We start from the raw sequence: 21,954 nt of genomic DNA on the forward strand, positions 1-21,954 counted from the left end.
TGATAGGGTGCTAAGTCAACTTTTAATGCTAGTCACTTTGATTAAATTCAGCTGTTAAAGCCATTGGATTCAGGCCAAAATGTTCTCTTTGCTAGACCATAAAGCATAACCTGACAAATGAAAGGAACATGGTCAAAAACACACACACTGTACTGTATTGTGATACCAGATAGGTTCCCCTGTAGTGATGCCTTAGGGTGAATAGAAACCCTTGAAATCCCTGCTGTGATGAGAACACGTTGCTTATTGTTGGAGGTTCTGATTAAATGGAAAAAATTCCTGATGAAGTTTGTTCCTGTCTTTCCCACACCAGCTTTCTTCTACAAATAACTGAGAAAGAAAATAGATTTTTTGTTTACTGAGCCCCAGTCTTTAGACTGTGGTGTTATGTTTAGGGTAGTCATGGCAGAGTTTGTGGTGCTGTGACCTCTCTGAATAGATGGAGTATTTTCACTGAAGCCTGCACTATTTGATTGTAGAATTCAGGTGTGTGTCATTGTTTTATTGTTATGTACTGATCAAGAAATTCCAAATGATCTAAAGCTGTCTTGCTCATTTTAGGATCATATGTTCTGAATTTTCTAATAAATTAATGGTCAGGCTGTGTGATCTTTGTGGGAGCCATAATTAGCGCTCTTGACCAGAGCTTGGAGATTTTACCTTTTTGTGGGACAGAAGTTCCCAGAATTCTCCTGCCTGCATTTCCATCATTATCAATACACAGAACCACTCTAAGGCCCCATTCCCACTCACCTATTTGCCCTGGATGGAACTGGGCAGATTCGGATCCCCCCTCCCGAATCTCTCTGGAAGAAAGTGCCAACTAAATTTACCTTTAATCAGGGTAATTTTACCCATGAATGCCATTGTAGCTCTTGTAGAGACTTCACATTTGCGGAACCGGTTTAAAATGAAGGCGTCTTTGCTGTCAATCAAATTTAGTTCTGCTTTAGTCAAAGTGACGTTTCCTACAGCAATTGGGAAACCATATGTGTGCTTTCCCCCCTCCTTTTTTTTAAAAGAAAACAGGCGGCAGTATGCACGTATTTTGTCAAATTTAAAAACCTCGAGGTGTGTGTGTGTGTTGTGTGTATTTGTGTCACTACAGATTATGGATCTTCCCCTGCCTCCGTTTTCAACCCTAAAATGCAATCTAATGCCATCTCTGCATCCTCCCTCCTTGCGACCCCAGAATGCCTGATACACATACAATTATTATTATTATTATTATTATTATTATTATTATTATTATCCTTACCTCGGAATGCCATTTCTGCATTCTCTTGCTTTCCTTCAGCCACCCCAGAATTCCTTACAGACAGAAGCAAAAGCATTTGCCAAACTGAAAGAGAAACATTTGTAACATTTGCACTGTAGCATTAGAAAAAAAGCCTCTTGCAAAGTGAGTGCTGGGAGCAAGGAAATGTAGCACAAGCAGCCACATTCTATCTATATATGTATCTACCTGTAGCAAAAAGCATGCACATAGTCTGTCAAAAATAAAAAATAAAAAGAGAGAGAGAAAGCTGCCTGGTGCAAGAGGGAGGCTTGTTCCATTCTGTGCCCTCCTTCTGACCTAATTCCCTCCTCTGAACTTGACCCTTCGTCCTACTCCTTCCTTCTCCTCCTCCTCCTGCTCCGTCACCCCAATTGCCCTTCATGGCCCCCTTCTTTCCCCCGGCTCCTTCCTTCTCCTCCTGTTCCTGCTTGGTGACCCTGATTTTCTTGACACCCTTTCTCTAAGGCTCCTTCCTTTTCTTCCTGCTCTTGCTCCATCACCCCAATTCTCTTGGCACCCTTTCTCCAAGGCTCCTTCCTTTTCCTCCTGCCCCTGCTTTGTCACCCCAATTCTCTTGGCACCCTTTCTCCAAGGCTCCTTCCATCACCTCTTGCTTCTCCTCCGTCACCCTGATTCTCTTAGCACCCTTTCTCCAATTCTGCCCTCTGCCCTCCCTCTGACTTAAACCCCTCCCCTGAACTTGCCCCAATCATGATCGGAGCCAAGTTCATGTTCTCCGGACCTGGTTTTTTCCAAAAGATACAGCTTTTACTCCACTTTCAAAAGACCCATGCTAAGGTGCATTTGCCCATGAACAGGTGTGAAAGCCTTGATTTCGCTTGTGGAAGGATCAGGGCCAATATGAACTTCCCATGGTTAATTCATGGTTAGATCAGGGTGCAGAATGAGAAACCTTTAGAAAGCACCTTTTACAAATACATTTACTCTGGTGCTGTGCGAAGTGAATTAACATGCTCATGTTAAGGAAAATCATGTAATAGTAATATATTAGATGCTAGTTTATCCCTTCGTTGGAATATAGCTGCCAACCTACAGACATCATAGCACCACACCATAATAATATGAACAATTATTCACAATATTGTGACTATTGGAATAAATATTGAAGTCCCAACATAGCTTGGCTATGCTAAAAACCAATAAGCATTTGGAGATGCATGGATTAAAACCAGAGTGGGCAAGAAGTAGCTGGCAGTCTGAATTTACTCCCCTTCTGTTTTTATTTGCCCTGATCTCCCCCCCCCCCCATGTTGACATTTGGCAGTGTAGGGTGGAGATCAAGTTTTTGCTGTAAAACAAAGCACATGAGGATTGTGCACTTAGGCCCTGGACAGATGGGGAGGAAAGGGCGGCGAGATGCTGCCCCTTTCTGCCCCGTATTGTTGCCGCAGCAACCGCATGGGCAAAACGCAGCTCCTTTCCGTGCCGTTGACAAGGCACCATTAGTGCCCTGGAGTGGTGCGGTGATGTCTCTTGTGCACCACGCCATTGGGACGCAGCACACAAAGCAGGTCATTGGCGTGCATGCCATCTGAACACATGTGCACCAAAATGGCACCAGGAGAGTGCAGAGCGTGCAGACACTGTGGTCTCCCGAGCCCTGTACCAGGCCTTAGCGTTAAAGCAGAACTATCCTTCCATTGCTGTATCACTAAAAATCTGGGATCTATGCAACCCCTATCCAGATGAAGCAGGACTAATGCAGCCCTGGTCATAAGAAGCTGCCAATTTACGGATTACAGGAAGCATAAAAAAGGATTTTACGATACACTGTAACACCAATGGTCTTTTTAAAACTTTTTTTTTTCTTGAGGCTTAACTTTTTACAATACCCTTTAAGACATCAATCCACCAGTTAAAGGTTGCAGGGTAACTTCATCTGTCAACTGAATGAGAATCAGCATTATTCATATTTTGGGGAGAAATACCATAACAGCCTTTGCCAAACACAACAGACATTGCTGTTTGGGGCTGAACTTTATGACAGACTGAGTTTGGAAGAACTGATTTTTTGGAATACAATTCCCAGGATCCTCAAAGCCAGTGATCATGCCAGCTGGAAAATTCTGGGAGCTGTACTCCTGAAAAGTATCTTTTCCAGGCTCTTTCTTAATGTAGAGCCAGTGTCACAGATAATATGTTTGCAAATCTTATTTATTGTGCAAGGTGGGTTGAACTGTAATAGAAAGACACAACAGTAGGTGGCAGTGCAGAACTACATTAGGTGAATAAGCATTTCCAAAATAAGATACCATTGGTATCCATTCAGTTTGGTTCCAGGACACCTTCACCTCCCCCGCTCCGTGGATACCCAAATCCATGGATGTTCAAGTCTAATTAAATAAAAGGGTTTTGGAAAATGATACCCTGCTATATAAAGTGGAAAAATCAAGGTTTGCATTTTGCAATTTAATGTATATATTGAATAGTTTTAATCTGTGGATGGTTGAATCTGTGAATAAGGAATTCATGGATACAGAGGAGCAACTCTAATAGCAAAAAATAAAGTACTCCTGCCCCCTCTCATTTTTTCTGGCCACGGCAAGTGAATGCTGGAAAAATGTGGTATTCATAATCTAAAACACTTCCTTGATTAATGATGTCTGAATCCCATTCAATAAATACTGTTAAAAGGAAGATTTTATATAATGTATTGTAGTTATTTTAAAAGAGGTAGCCAAGTTAGTCTTTTTTCATAGAAAAAGAGAGAAAGAGGGGAGGAAAAAAATAGACATACTACCTTTAGGGTTTACTAATTCATTCCAGCTTTAATGGGTTGCAGTCCTTTTCTTGAGATGGTCAATTTTAAAAGTGCCACAAGACTTCATATTTCCCTTCCCTCTAATAATAACCTCATTTGGGAATGCAGAAAATAGCCCTCTGTACATAGTATGTCATAACTGTAAATTAAACACAATACTGCTACAAATTGAGTTTAATTTTCTTTATGACAATTTCAAAATCAAATATAAAGGACTAATCTTTTTTCTGCCTTTCCTTCAGTGTTATCTTGAAACCTACAAGAACCTGCATAAGTTAAGGAAGATCTTATGTGAACGTTACAGGATTCTGTTGAATGAGAAAGTTCAAAAGCAACGAATTCAGATCAAAATGTTTGATCTCAAATTCCAACACAATCTTAAACAGAAAGCAAAAAAGGTAGGAGGTAGTATTCTGTAGAAGGAAAAGGAGATGTTGACTTGCATTGGCTTTGTGATCCCATCAGATTATTCATTTTTATCAATACATAGTTTCTAGAGTTTTCCACTATTGTGGAAATATTGCATACTACTATAATCCATAAAACTATTGTTGCTTTGGGTTTTGCAGGTCTGTATTTTTGAGGGGCAACCTGTATATTTCATATTCAAAGTAATTTGCTAAAATCTAAGTTTATTGCCCTGAGAAAACAATAGTAAAATAAAGGATTTTAATTTTCTTTAAATGCAGTACATATCATTAAGAATAATGCCCTGTCTTTCTAAAATGCAACAGATATTTAGATGATTTCAGAGACTGGACATAATCATGCTCTACATGTATGAAGGGCAGGATGTGCAAAGACTGCTGCAGGAGGAGCAGTCTTGAGGGCTTCTTAAAGACACCTTTAGGGCTTTCATCCTTGTGTGTGTACAAAGTCCTTGCCTGTGCCCAAATTGGTACAATGAAGATTGAGAATCTGAACATGAAACAAATGAAACATATGGAAACAATTTGAAATGCTTTCTTAATTAGAAAAATGAATAAATAAAAAAAAGGGGGGGAAGCCCTTTACACCATACGTGGCTTAGTCTTTCTTTATTTATTTTGTGCAATATAAGCTGAAGATTTAAATGGGAATGGTTTACCTATAGGCTGTTGTCCTAAACACACTTACCTGGGCCTAGGTCCCATTGAACTCATGAGCAGACATGGATGGGACTGTGCTGGTAGTTTGACCAAGTGTTCTTTAAGCACTGCTTCTAAGTGAATTTCTTTGATAATGTACATTTGGACTGACCACATATTTTTTGCAGATTTAACAGAAAACATAGAATAAAGGGTTTTTTAAAAGCAAAAAACACCAGCAGCTGTTTTCATATATTCATTGTTTCTACTCTTGCCACCTCTCAACTTCTCAACACATTATAATTTTCAGAATTTTCCTTCAAATCTCAACTGGTATTTAAATATTCCTTTGTAAATCTTGTTATGTGTATGAAAATAAGAATTAGGATTCATCTCCAAAATGATAATATTTTTCACTCTTTGTTACTCATAATAATAAAGAAGAAAATCCAGAGTCTAACATTGTAAAATGAGCTTTCACCACTGTTTTGAAAATTCAGCTTAGTTTTAAGTAGTAAATGACTACCACCAAAGCAATGAACTTTACTTTCACAAGACTTCTTTTTTTCTCCTCATATTTCTGAGGAGCACAGCCTGATTTTCTCACTATGAAGAGAGAAAAGACCCCTTCTGTCTTAAGAAAGCCAATATATCAGGCTGTCTCCACAAACCAAAGCAAAAGTAGAGATCGTAGTCTTATTAGCATCCTATTAATATGTGCATAAAATGTAGTCCGTGTCTCAGCCCAAATACACAAATTGGGAAATCAAAGAGAAATCCTTCACACCTTTTGCTGGCTTCATCCTGAACTTTTATTTATCTTAAAACAACTTCCTTAAGAGAATTTCCTCTTCTAAAGGAAACACTTCTCCATATTTAACAGGCAAATACCACATTGGGTCCCTTTTACAGCTACAAGATACCTGAGGGGCCAGAAACTCCTTCAATTGGGATCTTTTGAATTTTTAACTGCAGTGAATTTTGACAGCAATAAAAAGAGCAACATTGAACAACAGTTTCAACTTTATTTTTGTCTCTAGGGAGAAAAAAGAGAGAAACATTGCTCTTTTTTAAAAGAAAGTCTGTCTTCCTTTAGAATACATCAGAAATGGTTGTTTTTAAGCTATTTTGACAAATAATACTTTGATAGTTCCAGGCAGGTCGATTGGAAAAGTTCAGGTGTTCTTGCTGTAGAAACCAATTTGAAAATGTAAGAGTTAGCATGAGTAACACAAAAGAGATGCAGTCATTTAAGGTAAATCTGTTTGTTTATTATTGCATTTATATGCCACCTGCCCCTCTCCCATGTGGAACCCATGTTTGTTCACAAGTAATAAAACAAAATCAGCTAAAAACATTAAAATAAAATTAAAACATAACATTAAAAGACTACCATATTAAAATCATAAATTAAACAATATAAAATTATCTAAAAATATAAGTTAAAACTAGAATATAGTCAGCCCTCTATATCCACAAATTCTTTATTTATGGATTAACCATCCATGGCTTCAAAATACTCCAAAAAGATATAAATTCCAAAAAGCAAAGCTTGATTTTTCTATTTTATATGAGGGACACCATTTCATTACCCCCATTGTATATAATGGGGTTTGAACATCCATGGATGTTGGTATCCATGGGAGTCCTAGAACCAAACCCCAATCGGTACCACGGATCCACTGTACCTCCCCACCCCCATAAGAATGCTCTCTGAAAGCAATTCTGCATTAAAAGCCTGCTTGAACAAAATGGTCTTTTCTTGCTGGTGAAAGGAAAACAGAGACACAATATTTTATGACACAGTCAGGGTGACCAGGCATCTTCCTTTTCCAAGACCTGTTCTACGTTTCAACCTTCTACCCAGGAAGAGTTCCAAAATGTCCTTCATTTTGATCAGGACTAAGAAGCACACATTTACTTTTATATGAGTATTTTTAGGTTTTATTTTGTAATACACTACATTTTTCTTGAATGTCCTACGTTTTGTGGTGCCTTGTCCTCCAGTTCTGAAATGCCTGTCTGTTGGAGATCTAGTTTTCACCAACATTGGTTTGATTCTGGAACCAAATTATAACTTGGTTTTTCATAAAAGCCTTTGGCAGATATACCTCCAGGTTTAAAATGTCAACTTTTTAAGACTATGCAATTGTTTAATACATCTTTCTATTATTTTCATTGCTTTAAATTTAATTGTAAAGTTTAAATGTGGACTGTTTTAATATGTATGTGTCTTTTTAAAAAACTAATGTGTGTTTTTAACTAGTGTTGTGTATTGGTTGGTCTGTTGTTCCCTGCTTCGATCCATGAGGAGAGGTGGGGAATCATAATCATAATTATAATCATGATCATAAGAATAATTGATATTTTTATTGTTAAGTTGAAGGCTTTCATGGCCAGCATCCATAGTTTTTTTGTGGTTTTTTTGGGAGATGTGGCCATGTTCTAGAAGAGTTTATTCCTGATGTTTCGCCAGCATCTGTGGCTGGCATCTTCAGATTTCTGTCAGGAATAAACTCTTCTAGAACATGGATACATAGCCCCCTCCCCCCCAAAAAAAATTCCCACAAAAAAAAAAACTATTTTTATTGCTGTTATTACTATTTGCAGATAGTACTTGTCATGATTATGGATGTAATGTAGCAGTGTAATTCCAGATCAAGGCAGTTTTGCTATAAAGGCCCTTTGTGGTTGGCAAAACAGCTGCAGAGATCAGTACTGGGGTCACATTGAGATAGGGAAAATAATGCTGTTGAACCATTATTTTTTTAGATCTCTAGTTGTATCCATTGTGCATTAGTATGAACAAGGTCCCTGGGGGATCCATCCCACTCCACATGAGACCCAAAATAGAAGAGATGACAAACAGTGAGGAGTCGTGAAAATCAAAATTAGAAATATACTTACAATTTCATAAAACTCATTTCTGAAAGGTTGGAGGCAAAATAGATTGGAAGAAGCCCTGAACCTTATAATCCAAAACCTGAAATCGCCACTCCTGTTAGCTTCCAGAAACTGAAATTGGCCTGGATTCTGGGAAGGATGCTGGAGTCTGCAAACACTTCCTTTGGGGCTGCATGTATCCCATGGGCCATATCCCTCAACATGCAATAGCAGGAGATACTGAGACCCACAGAAATGTAAATCCCATCTTTGTGTAGACTAATCAGACCTATTGCTGTATAAATATATGTATGTGTGTGTGTTGTGTGCCTACAAGTCATTTATGATTTATAGTGATCCTAAGGGGTTTATCATGGGGTTTTCTTGGCAATGATTTGGTCAGAAGAAGTTTTGCCTGTTCCTCCCTCTGAGGCTGAGAGAGTGTGACTTGCCCAAGGTCACCCAGTGGGTTTCATGACTGAGCTGGGTATTGAACCCTGGTTTCCAGAGTCTTAGTCCAACATTCAAACCACTACACCATGTGACAGCATCTTTATAAGCAAGGGAATATTTACTATAAGCTTTTTATGGGCTGCATTTTATTAGCAGTGGGAGTGACTCAAAAACATGTTGGTGTGAGAAACATTGTTTTCTGAGTGATGACACTTCATCTTTGAATACCTCCTGGTTGAGATTTGGCTGCTCCCTATTTACTGTCTCTGCATGAAAGACTGAGTCAAAGAGGAGTAGTGTCACTCCAATCACTACTTATGATATTAAGTAGTTATTATAAACACAAAATATGCAAGTTTAAGATGTTTTTCTTATACCTAGAAATGCTTATATCAGGAAAAATCAGAATGCAACTATAACATTACCAACAGTTAAACAATACAACTGACCAATAAAAAAATGGTTAAAAAATAGGAAAACAGCAAGCAAGTTCCACATTAAATCTCTTCTGAATTTTTCTCATTTATTTCTTTTTATGAGAAAAATTTAATTAGAACTGTAGTGTGTAATTCTTGTGTTGTTTTTCTTTTTTAAAAAGAAAAACCCAACAAAACCTTTTATTGACTTCAGCTGTATTGTATTACTGCTTTAAGTAATTGTTCAGAGGACTACTGGCTCTTTGGGAATCAATGCATCACTCCTACATATTAAGCATGTTAATTTGATGTCAAAAGCACACTGTAAGAGTACACAATAAGAATACGAAAGCACACAATGAGAATACAAAAATCACAGTGCACAACTGCCCATATTCTATCTCTAAAATACTGTTTAACTTTTTAAAAATCTTTGTGTCCCTCCCCCTCCCCCCCCACCCCTTATTCCATTGTGGAAAGGATACAACATTTACTATGACAAGAAAGAAGTAGGCTACGATGAAATGACAAAGAAATGTGGGCAAATGCTCTTCTCCATACCATTTGAATTTCAGTAACTTTATTGGTACTATAAAGTTTGAAAGTGTGGAGAAAGTTAAAACAGTGAAGCAGCAGTAAAAGGATGCAGATCCTCCCACCCCAATAAGGGCTTGTTTTATCTTTCATAATTTCTTTACAGTCCCTGCATATGAACAAATTGCTTTACCTTTCACAGCAGCTTGATTCTATCGGAATTGTCCTTGGATTTTTATTCAATTCCTTGCCTCTATAATATCACCAAATTAATGCCCAAATCCTGATCTAGTCCCATATAAATTAAGTGCTTGCTGACTTTGGTTTAAATAATTAGCATTATAAAATCAAATTCTTATACAGTATTTTAAAGTGTTGTAATAGGAAGACCAAATTAACCATCGGCCTGCCTTTGATCAGTAGGCAGGTTTGAAATAATGGCTTCCAAATAAGTTACAATTGCTAACAGATTGAAGTAGGAATTAAGAACTCCCCCATGAGAATCTGAACTTGGAATAGTTATTTTTGGGGACTACAATTTTCAGACTCTCCTCCCCAAGATGGCCATTCTGTCTAGTGGGTTAAGGAAGCTGCAGTCCCAAAAAATAATTTTTCCAATCTATTTTTACGTAATCTTGCCCGAACAGAGAATTTGCTAGGCTGCTGTGGGCCAGCCATTCTCTTTCAGTTTTAGCCATGCATTTACAATATTGGGGTCTTGATAAGGACCAACCTTCCTCAGTTGTAATTATTAAACAAATGTGATATATGCGAATCATTGTATAATAATAGTTACTTCTAATGCATTTCAAGAAGAAAATAGTATATTTCATTAATTCTCAAACAGAATCAATTCTCTATATGACAGCACTCTATGGTATTTCTAATTTAAAGTTGTGGGTAATGGAAAAAACCTTGGCTAACATCTGCCTTCCAAAATAGCTAATACTGAGTCAGATAGACTGGTTGTCTGGTTCAGATGTAATAGCTATGATGTTCTGCTTCATAAACGTGCCACGGCTCACACGCTTGTCTTCCCTTCTTTTATGTGTCTTAACAATACATTGGTAAGATCTCCCAATTCTACACTTACCAGCTTCTTGTGAAGTCAAAATCTGGTTATCTTTGATTAGTTTAAAATAAGTTTGGTGAGAACAAACCTGGATCTGAAGCCACCACTGATCTTAGTTTGTTTTCATTAACCATATATAAAAAAAGTCAAACATTAAAGAAACCACAGTTCGGCACATTGAGATATCACAGGGGATGGTTTTAAAAAGGAATAGAAAACTGTGAGGCTTCAGATGTTCTTGGTCTGCAACTCCCACAATTCCTAGCCAGAATAGCCAGAATGAGGGATTATGAGAGATTCAGTCCATCTGCTTCTGGACAGCCAACATTTTTCCACCCTTGGTTTAATATCAGGATGGGATCCTTCAGGTTTCCTCCTCTTGTTGTTGTTGTTGTTGTTGTTGTTGTTTGCCTTCAAGTCATTTCCAATTTATGGGATTTTCTTGGCAAGTTTCTTCAGAGGGGGTTTGCCATGGCCATCCTTTGAGGCTGAGAGTGTGAGTTTTTGTAGCTGAGCCAGGATTCAGACTCTGCTCTCCAGAGTTTGTGTCCAATGCTCAAACCATTACACCATGCTGGCTCCTCTTCCTTGGATGCAAAAAAGAAGAGAAGGGCCTAAACTATCTATAGCTGATTTCTCTAGCTGGAAACCACAGATTCCTGTAACAATGGGATTCAGACAAAATAGGGCAGATTCACATGTTCATATAACTGAGATTTAAGCAAGGGACTTTCTGGCCTAGTCACACATTCAGCTCTTAGCTCAATGTAACAACTATGTCCTGTCCCAAATGTAGACTAGTTAACCTTTTGTATATTTGCTTCCTCCCACTACCTTTCCCCCAGAAGAAATCTGGACCAATCTAAAATAATGACATAGATATTAATTGCACAAAACAAGGACTATATATTTGCTAATAATCTGTTACTAAAAGAACAGCAACTGAATATTGCCTTTTTGAAAAAATGTTGGTTCTAGAGGAATGTATTCAGGGGAAAAAAGTGAGGGATGTAAAACAGCTCTTTCCTTCCTAATTGAAGTGGGTGGGTTTCCCCTCTCCCAAATGACTTGCTACATCCTTGATTTCTTTGTCTGTCTTCTACACTCTCAGTGCATTCCTTGATATGCTTACTGTGATGTACGGTCCATTAAACACAGTGGGACTTCTGAATATATACACATAAAACTCTGCTACATGCATGCCAGTGCCAACTGATCCAATTATCCGTTTAAAAGTAATTCCGCAGCATCAGAATATACCCCGAGAAAGCCAAGATAGTGGACTCAGCTCCAAGGAAAAGATTGATGGTGAATTTTCTGCCTGATGAAACAGAAGTCTTTCCAAAATTATAGAGGACCAGACATATGTTGAGACTAGGTAGAGTTAGTGCATGTGTATATCTTGTTCTCCATTCACTAATCTCTGTTGAGAAGCTTCAAAAGCATATCCAGAATAAAAAAATTAAAATTGAATATTGCACACAGTCATAGGCAAGATTATTTAAAAGTACACTTCCTTGAAATCAATGGAAGTTCCTTCCCTAGGAATGTAGGTTTAGGACTACACTGGTAAACAGTTCCATATTTTTTTTTAATATTGCATGTACCTCAGCATGAAACTTTATTATGGCACTACATGTGTGATGGTAGAAAATTGTTTTATATTAATAAGAAACTTAAGTAGATAATTTTGTTCCACACACCCTAAAGCACAGATAAGAAGTTCAGGAGAATGAAGTCAGTGTATTTGCTTTTTTGTTAAAACAACAAACAAACAAACAAACAAACAAACAAACTAAATTACATTTACATTGAAAGGGGAAAATTAATTTTAAGCTGATGATAAAATACCACTTAAAGTTAGGTTAAGCATGTATCATAAAACCTTATCAGACTGAATCTGGAATAACTGGTGGGGGGAATTTAACTCCCTTTCTCATTCATATCTGAATGTTGGACAGAAGGAAACAAGTGCAAGAATCATTGAAAACTCAATTTCTCATGCAAGCCAACCAAAAACTATTTGTTGCTTTTCTTTTTGTTTTGATCATATACCATGCTTAAAAATCCTTTTCTTGTTTTTCTCTCCCTTACAATCTCATCTTTTTACTTTTCCTTCATGAAGTCCTCCACATTGTTTTGTGACAGCAATATAGATCTGTTATTATTTTTGGAAATAGGGTGTTGATAGGAAAGTATCAGTTACTGAATTGACTAATCTCAAAAGCCCCTTAGTGCAGTCATACTCTTGAGTAAGTTCTTAAAGTCTTATAACCTAAATATTTCACCCCCAACTCTGAGAACCTAAAAAAATAAATAAGCAAATATCTATGAAAACTATGCCTGGGATAAAGAACCAACTAGGTAATGAAAACTGGTATGCATTTAATTAATCTTAACTAATAAATTAATTTTAGAGGAACATTTATACTGAAATTCTAAACCGAGTCATTCAATTCAGTTAATAATAAACCATTTCCCCTTTTTGCTAATAAAATTGATAATTTAATAAATTTGAACTAGTTTGTTTCTATCTCTGCCCTAAGTCTGTCCCCCAAGTTCAGCTAAAATGATTTTCTAGTAAAGTCTTTTTTAAAGAGTGTTTTATAAACAGGAGAGGATATTTTGAATTTATAAATAGATTGCTCTGAATCCATTGTTGCATGTAACTGTAATATGTGTAAGGAAATAAAAAACAAAACAAATGGATTGCCACAACTTTATTTCTTCTTCCCTCAAAAGCATTTTCTTTGGGACAGACAGTAATTGTGACTTCTAATGACACAAATGTGAAGGGAGCTAGAAAAAAACTACAAACAGGTTTATAAGCCTATCAGCAGGAATATGGGGCTACAATTTGCTGGGCAAATGAAACAGCCTGCTTCCTAAGCCTGAGTTTGTGGGCCTTTGGTCAAAGCATCTGGGGTGGAGCAAAAGCACCAGGCGGTTTTAGGAATACCTGCTGGGTCCTAATTGGTGCCCAGTGTTGTTAATGGCTTCCTGTGGTTGAATGTTTACTTGTCATTTGTTTTGAGCTTTGTTTCCCAGCTTTTGGGGGAAGAAATGCTGAACAAAATTTTTTCTTCTTTCTCCAAAGTGTCTCCCTGGCCATAAAGTACCCTTCTGCAAATTGTCTCATGATACGAAATACCTGGAGTCCATTCCACAGTCACGTAGTTATTTGGTAAGATGTTCAATTTTGTTACTGTTTTAGGAAATGCTACAAGTACTAGAAAGTATCCCAGGGAAACAGATTGCCCTTTTAGACCCTTCTCAGGTACTAGAACTTTCACAATGGCTAAGAGTAGAGCCTGGAAGCCTTAGTGGTTGATTCTGTGCCCACCACTTCCAGGGTGTGTGTCTGATAGAAAGTGTCAAAGGATGTGGACTGCAAAAGTATCAGGGGTTATTCAGCCAGTGAAAGTAATCCCAGTAGAATGTGAATTGAATCTTTGTTGTTCACACGCAATTTGAATGCACCTGAGTATGTTTGGGGCAAGGCTGCCAAAAACTCCACTTAGCCCGGGACAATTGATTTTGGTTTTTTCCTGAGTTTTCCTAAAAGATTTGCATTGTGAGCTGTGTATGAATAACTGATGCGAATAGACCCAGAATAAACTGGGATAAATCTCTGCGTGCTTTGAACATGTTTTGAATACATCCACATCATCAACACCATATTTATTCGCAGTGCTAACACGTTTAAGCAACAGAACGCTCAGAGATGCACATAGATGCATTTCTGATAAAAAAATAGTGTTGACAACAAAACTGGAATGCGTGAGTGAGATTATTCACATAGTTGTGCGAACAACAATGATGTCTGAATAACCCTTCAGAAAAGGGCATTTCTGATTTTGATCCTTCTTAAATGCTGTGAAGTACCATTAGTTACTAAGCACTGAAAGGGCTAGAATCTCTACCAAAAGATGTTGATATTTAAAGGCTTCTGTTTACTTGGATAGTTGGCATAATAATTGGTTTAAATAGAATTCAGATTTCTGCTGCTTCCTGTCAGAAATGTCTGGCCCAAAGCACAGCAGCTTGCAACAGTTCCCATTTTTATCCCCAGAAGCATAAAATGAATATATCCCAATCATAAGAAAGTAATTTTTAAACTACTAATTTTAATCTGGGTAATAGATAGCTATTGGATGATATCAAATTTACATAGTGACATAGTGAGTAAACAGAGGGGAATAAGTATCTGAATTATATTCAGATCTTCTTAGTAATTTGTCCTTATGGAGATGTTTTGGACTTTTTTTTGAATTACAAATAGACTCGAAACAGCTACTCACAGCTCATTGTGAAAGTGCCTATTAACTCCAGGAACTAGCTGCTAATTTACATACCTTTATGTTCTTTCTCAAATGCAAATTTTCACTTTTGGATATGCAGTAGGAAAACATTTCATAATCATGAAAAAAGTACTTTCAATTCAAAAGTGGCCCTATATACTATACTATACTATACTATACTATACTATAAACAGTGGTCTGATGCCTTTCCTTTAATAAAAACTGATCTGGTAGATATGAGAGGCTTGCTTCCCTCTCTGGCTATATATATAATGCTCTTATCATTGAGCTGTTCTTTTTTATTGTAGACATATGGTGGCAGCTGTAATAGAAACGTTGCAATTTCCAGAGGAAAGCCATGTAGGCCTGTATCAGGAGGCTTGCATTCATTAACATTTTTCATTTTTCTTGCTAACAATGAAGGAAGGATTTCTGCATAGATGCAAAAATATTTTTGTTTTCTGACACAAAGTGAAAGAAATGGTTTGCCTAAATGAGAGTTTACTTTGTAACTTCCTATTCAGTAACATCTTTCTTTTTGCATATCTCTGGGTATCTACTTAAAGGTGATTTCTGGTTAAAGCTACCATAGAATGATCAGTTATGCTGATTTTACTGGCAAATAAACTTTTTCTTGAACTAATGCAGTTCTAATATGATTATATTACATAGAATACTTTTATGACTAGGGATTGTAATATTTATACTGAACAAAATTAAAAGCTATATACTAAAAATATTTGTGCTAACCTTCATGTAGACACTCATTAATTAGTAAATAGCAGTTCTGCAATGTCAGAGTGTTATTGCTGTTTGCTGTCAAGTCTGTTTTAACTTACAGCAACCCTATGAATGGTAGATCTCCAAGAGCCCCAGTTATCAATAATGTGATGTTTTCCATTAATGTGGGAAAGAGGTGGGTGCAGATGGTATAAGAGTACAGTTGGTCCCCTATTTCCATGGATGCTGCATCCACAGAGTCAACCATCCCTAGTTTGATTTTTTTTAATTCCAAAAAGCAAACCTTGATTTTGTAATTTTATTACGCCATTGTATATAATGGCCCTTGAGAATCCATGGACTTTTGGGATCCATGGGGGTGTGTGTCTTGGAAACAAGCCTCAGTGGATACCAATGGCCCACTGGACACTTCTGCTGCCTTCCTTTTCAGTGTGTGTGTGTGTGTGTGTGTGTGTGTGTGTATATATATATATATATATATCCTCAAAACTTATTTTAGCATTATGATTCCATTTCCTTTGCAAGCCTTGCAAAATCCCATCTGGCCAGCTGCTTTGATTGAAAAGTGAAATGTGTAAAATATCACTGCACCTGTAATATTCACAATGAGACAAAATGTGACACTTAATAAAATAAATCATGTTATATTTGGTGTTGATCTTTGTTAATTTTTTTAAAAAATCGTGTTATATTTGGTTTTGATGTTTGCTAACCAATAATGAAATCTCCATACACTCTGCCTTATTTTTTTTCCTCCAACCTTTTTTCTTTTTTAAGCTCATTGGATTGCAGAATGAATTAACTAAACTTGGAATGATAAAGAACCAGCAAGATTATGAAGACTTTTGGAAACTTGCCTGCAATGGCATTCGTGGTTCCAATCTCAAAGAAAAGCTTCCAGATATAAAAGCAAAAAGCTGAGTATCTACAGATACATTCACTACTTCTACATAACATTAGAGCCCACTTCCATAGAAAAGAATACAAACCTAAATAAACTGGGAAGCAGGTTCATTCAAGTCATTGCAATACCACCTCATACATACTTCTGTTAAACAACTCTTTCCACTGACAAATTTCCCCCTCAACAGTTTTTGTTCCTGACTGGGAATCTGAATTTGTATCACAGCTAATGGGGAAGTTGGAGGAAGAAACTGGCTTGTAAGGGAAGAGTTAAGCACTTGTCTTGGGCCTGTGAATTCTCTTCTCAAAATACCCTCTCTAGATGCTGTGAAGAAGCAATGGCTTTGGGAAATGTTGATTTGGTGTAAATATATAGTAAAGCATGTGCATTACACAAATATTACTGTGTTCATAAACAGAGGGCAAGAGAGTGAGAGTGAGAGATAATTTGTGAAAGCTTCAATACTTTGTGTTTTTATTCTTCAGTGTTTGCTACGAACTCTGTGTTTCTCTCAACTTCAGCAAGACCTCTCCCACAACAACAAGTTAATGGCTCTACAAACAGTAGCAGGCTGAAAAAAGTAAATAAATAAACATTTGGGTTTTTTCTTCTGTTTATCATCTGGGATAAACAATCTACTTTAATATGTGAAGTTTTAATTGTAGTTAGGAATTTATTATATGGTTACATTCCTTCTGCTTCTCAAATCAGTACAAATGAGTGGTATTGGGGAATTGTTCTGATAGACTCTTTTTATGTGACACTCTAAAGAAGTTTCTATATTTCCTACATCTATAAATTTGAACGAAGAACCAACAATAAATACAGTATTCTGTGTTTTTGTCTGTAGACAGTTTAACTTGTTTAGGGCAGAGAAAGGCAAATTGTGGCCCTCCAATTGTTGTTAGATTCCCATCATCCTCAGCCATTGAAAAGAATTTACAGCAACTTTTGCTGTAGGTGGTTTGCACAAGGTTTAACTTCTATGATGAAAATGATGGGACTTGACTTGTTTTGATGCTTCGTCCCATCACTAAGTGTTTGTGTGTGTTTTTGTGCTTGGTTGCATCTTAGGGGTTACCTGTCAACACAGCTTCGGGTGGCTTCCTCCAAGTCTTAGAACTGATTTTCAGAGGTGGTTCTGTGGCCAAGTCTTGCTTCTGTCTTAGCCTAAATTCAGCTCTTATTTCTCCCTTCCTCTCCCTTAGCTTGGAATGGTATTGCATCTACAAGGGAACCTTTTGGGAATGAAGAGCTCCCTATCTTAGGCAGGAAAATTGAACCCCCCCCCCTACTTTCCTATGTCTCTGGATCACAACCTGTGCTCAGGATCTAATGGGGTTGTGGAGAATGGGAACTGGCCAGTTGTTTCCACTGTGGCACATAAAAGGCTTTCTTGTTGTATTTTCCTAAGTCTCATGCTGGTTAGGTAGCCACTCCTTTAAAGACCTAAAGTTTCCAGGAATGGGTTTCTATCACAGTGGGGGTTGGTGATTAGTGGAGCCATGAATCTACTCTAGATTTTAGTTACATGTTAATGGAGTTGTCCATGGTGCTATCACTGGCCCGGGACAGACCACTCCAAAAGGGTGGCCTGCCTGCAGCCTATTTCCCTCAGGAGGGAAGCCTCAGCCGCCAAACCGCACGGCTTCCCTCCAGAGTATAAAGAACCTGGTGTTTCAGGGTTCTTTTTAAGGTGCCAGAGTGATGGTGTGAGTGCACCACTGGCAACTTGAGATGTAATCATCATGCAGTGCCATGCATACGCTACACAGCAGTTACATCACAATGGTGGTGCCTGTGTACACGGGAGGCCACCATTAGTGTGCCGCCACTCCATACTAGGGCTAGGGACTGTGTGGTTGGTGCAGGTCTCTAACCCTAGTATCACTGCTGCCACGCCACAAAGTGCCCGTCTGTATTGGGCCACTGTTTTGCGGATACAGTTCACTACTTTGGATAGCTCCTCTAGAATCTAGCTTAAAAACCAGAATGGATTTGCCACTCCACTGATTTGACAGCCACAGCCACTGTTGCCTGTTAGGCATTCTGGAGAAATGTACTCAAGGTAGACTCAAATTACTTTGCTACCTGAAGCTGAGCTGTAAATGGTGGCCACCATCTCTTCAAGTTAAGATACATAATAACCAAAGCCAGACAATTTATTTTTCTGCATGAGGCAAACAATTTCACAGTACCTTTACACATCCTTGGCAATAGCAACACAATAATAACTACATAACTAAGAATTGGCTGCCCTTGAATGACATCCAAGAGCTGTTGTCTTGTCCAGGAATCATGTCCTAGGCTTCAAGTGGCAGCAGGCTGATCTCTCAGCTTGGAATCAAGCTTGGTAAGAAGAGGCCTTTCTTTAAATAACATTTTGCTTGAGACACCTTAGAGAGAGTAAGGTTGGAACTCTTGGGTGGGAAGGGATGCTCCAAGCTTATTCCCAAGATCCCTTTTTCCCCTTTGCTCTTCTCTACTTCAGTGTGTACAGTTCCCCAGCTGTGCCTTGAGAAAAAACTAACCCAAGCTGGCTGGCTTTTTCACACCTCTATGCAATGATCCCATCACTCTTTCAATCCACTCTACCTAGCAGTGAACTCTGAGCAAGTTGTTATGTTGCTGAAACTGACTAAAGGGTTCAGTTTGTGATTTAGATTGTTTACTATGGTATGAATTCTTCAAAGTAGGTGTGGGTGGCAGCCATGGTGGGCCAGAGGGGGTGGCCAATTTTCTGCCCCTCCAGTCCTCTGTAGGGGTTACATAAACTGCCAAAAATGACAAACTCTGACTCTCTACTTTTGGTTCTGAAAAACTTGGTGTGTGTGTGTGTGTGTGTGTGTGTGTGTTAAAGGGTGCAGCAGGAAGCCTGCAAAATATTTATTAGCTAAATGACCACTCCTTTAGGCTTCTGCAGAAGGACAACCCATCCTCTCTCTCTCTGTCTCTCTGGCCAGAAAAAGAGAATTTTAAGGAGTCTGAAGAGGTCAAGAGCTATAACAACAACATATTTTTTGGGGAGGGGGGTTTCAGGCTATGTGGCCATGTTCTAGAAGAGTTTCCTTCTGACGTTTTGCCAGCATCTGTGGCTGTCATCTTCAGAGAATGCTTTCCTGGAAAGGAGTTGGGTGTGTGTGTGTGTGTGTGTGTGTGTGTGTGTGTGTGTGTATGTATATATATATATATATATATATATATATTGTGACCTGGAAGGCAGGAGTGATTTGCATGTATATTGTTCTGTTGCTAATGGCAGTCCTCAGGGTGGGAGGGTTTGCAAAGGAGGATTAGTGTCTGCTTGATTGGTGCTCATTGTCTGCTGGGAAACCCCTGACCCTGGGAGATTTCTCATCTGCATGAGAAACAGGGGTTTCCCAGCAGACAATGAGCACTAATCAAGCAGACACTAATCCTCCTTTGCAGACCCTCCCACCCTGAGGACTGCCATTAGCAACAGAACAATATACATGCAAATAACTCTTGCCTTCCAGGTCACACAGTGTGTGTGTGTGTGTGTGTGTGTGTGTGTGTGTGTGTGTGTATAGACACACACACACACACACACATCCAACATCTTTCCAGGTAAGCATTCTCTGAAGATGCGAGCCACAGATACTGGCGAAACATCAGGAAGAAACTCTTCTAGAACATAGCCACATAGCCAGAAAAACTCACAAAAAACTATGGATGCAGGCCATGAAATCCTTCGACTTCACATATAACAACCACCTTGGGAAATGCATACAGCTTCATACCTGCTCTTTGCCAATACTTGCTCAAAAGTGTCATTTAAGAGGAACTTTGATTTCACTGTCTGTGGTCCCCCATTTATTGTTGTGCTTTTTAAAAAACTTAAATTTTCCCCCATATTAGATTGCAGTGCTCACTCTAAAACTGTGAGGAGACTATTTGAGATGTTGTTGAATTACTGTTCTCATAATCTCAAACCACCTGCACTATTTGTTAGATCTAAGAGCAGCTGCAGTACAGCTTTTTGTGAGCTATAGATTTCTCAATCTGAAATAACATGAGCACATAGTATTGCATGTTATGTCTGAGGAGGAACTCCAAATTCACCCATGGGACCTCTCCAGACGGGCCTTTTCACATGTAAGGAATGCATGCTAGGGTTGCCTTGGGGCGTCCTTTACAGACGCCCCACAACCCTAGTACGTACTCCGTATGTCAAAATGGCGGCAACCTGTAGAGATGGGTGCCGCCATTTTGATGTGACAGCCACGCTGTGTCCAAACATCGTGGCACGTGCTTGATGTGCTTGCACAGGGCACATAGGGCACCCTATTTTGGGTGCCGGAAGGAGCTCTGAAACAGAGCTTCTTCCTGGGGAGCGCCTCGTTCCCTCAGCCACCAAACGGCTGTGGGAATGAAGCCGGGCGGAAAGGGACCAAGCGACCCCTTTCTCTCCTGGCAGCAGCTCCCTGGGGTGTCCTGGGGCATGAAGCCCCAAGAACACCCCTTTCCAGGCTGGGGGGAAGCAGCATTTTGCCGCTTCCCCGAGGCCTGGAAAGTGGTGGATCGGGGCTTCCGGGGCTGCTGATGTGGCTGCTCAGGCCCCGACCCAGCAGGGAAAGGGCGGGTGCAAGCCGCCCCAAAGGGGCGGTCTGTATCTCGCCAAAGTTTCATTTGAACTGATCTTCAAGAAGAACTCTAATGTCCTTTGATGCTCTTGCAAAGTGAACTGATTGTTGGTAGGTATTTATGGTTAGGGAAAACAGAGTATGGAGTACACCACCAAGTTGATGTAAGGAATAAAATTGGTGGAACATTTTTTAAAAGCCATGCAGAATAATACCACTAAATTCGCATGGAATTTTTTATGTTCCAAGAAAAGTCATAATCCCTTGTAATATCTCTTTTTATTACCAATGCCTTTTGCATCTTTTTTTGCATTACTTATATTACCAGTGCCTTTTGCATCTTTATCTAGGAACCTAGATAATTACAATGATAAAACAGAAATCAGTTAAAATCAGAACATGTCCAGTTTAGACCAGGTTTTTTTGTTTCTGACTGGTGGCTTTTGGAACCTCATAAACAGAGCATGATGATGATGTAATTTCTGTTGTTGATTTTTGTTTCTTTTCTGCCTCTAGTGCTTGGAGACATAAATTCTCTGAAACTTAAGATTCCACAGTAGCTGTATAATTTCAAATTGATAAATCCATCCTTCATAAATTTGTGTGACCCATTAAAAACCCATCTAAGCTAGATCAACTTGTCATACTTCCATGTGACATATTTTCATAAGTGAATTTCTCAGTCAGTTTCTTCAGTTGATTCTGAGTGATTTCAACTCAATAGAATTATTCAGACATATGACAGCATGTTTTACTTTGACTCTGAAACTGAAAGCTCTTTAGACCTTGCTGTGGAAACATAGGTAATTTTGAGTGATTTCTATAATTGTTTCCAAACAGAGAGGGATTAGTAAAGATGTCACCAAACCGTTAGGAGGCCTTTCTAGTCTTTCATCCTGTCCAAGTCAGAGGTAACCC

At 38.6% G+C, this 21,954-nt stretch overlaps 1 protein-coding gene across 3 annotated transcripts in view; it reads left to right on the forward strand.

Moving 5' to 3' along the window:
• LOC149310929 (uncharacterized) overlaps positions 1-21,954 on the forward strand; it is a 72,518-nt gene that overhangs the window by 18,043 nt on the left and 32,521 nt on the right. For all 3 annotated transcript variants that reach the window (XM_089530045.1, XM_089530044.1, XM_089530043.1), the window contains exons 4-7: positions 4,304-4,459; positions 13,584-13,670; positions 16,306-16,444; positions 16,918-17,012. In XM_089530045.1, the coding sequence (XP_089386171.1) occupies positions 4,304-4,459; positions 13,584-13,670; positions 16,306-16,444; positions 16,918-17,012 (477 nt within the window). The remainder of the gene's footprint in view (positions 1-4,303; positions 4,460-13,583; positions 13,671-16,305; positions 16,445-16,917; positions 17,013-21,954) is intronic.

Source organism: Sceloporus occidentalis, unplaced genomic scaffold, assembly GCF_023333645.1.
Source record: "Sceloporus occidentalis isolate IW3139 unplaced genomic scaffold, rSceOcc1.0.p SCAF_6, whole genome shotgun sequence".
NCBI classification, from domain to species: domain Eukaryota; kingdom Metazoa; phylum Chordata; class Lepidosauria; order Squamata; family Phrynosomatidae; genus Sceloporus; species Sceloporus occidentalis.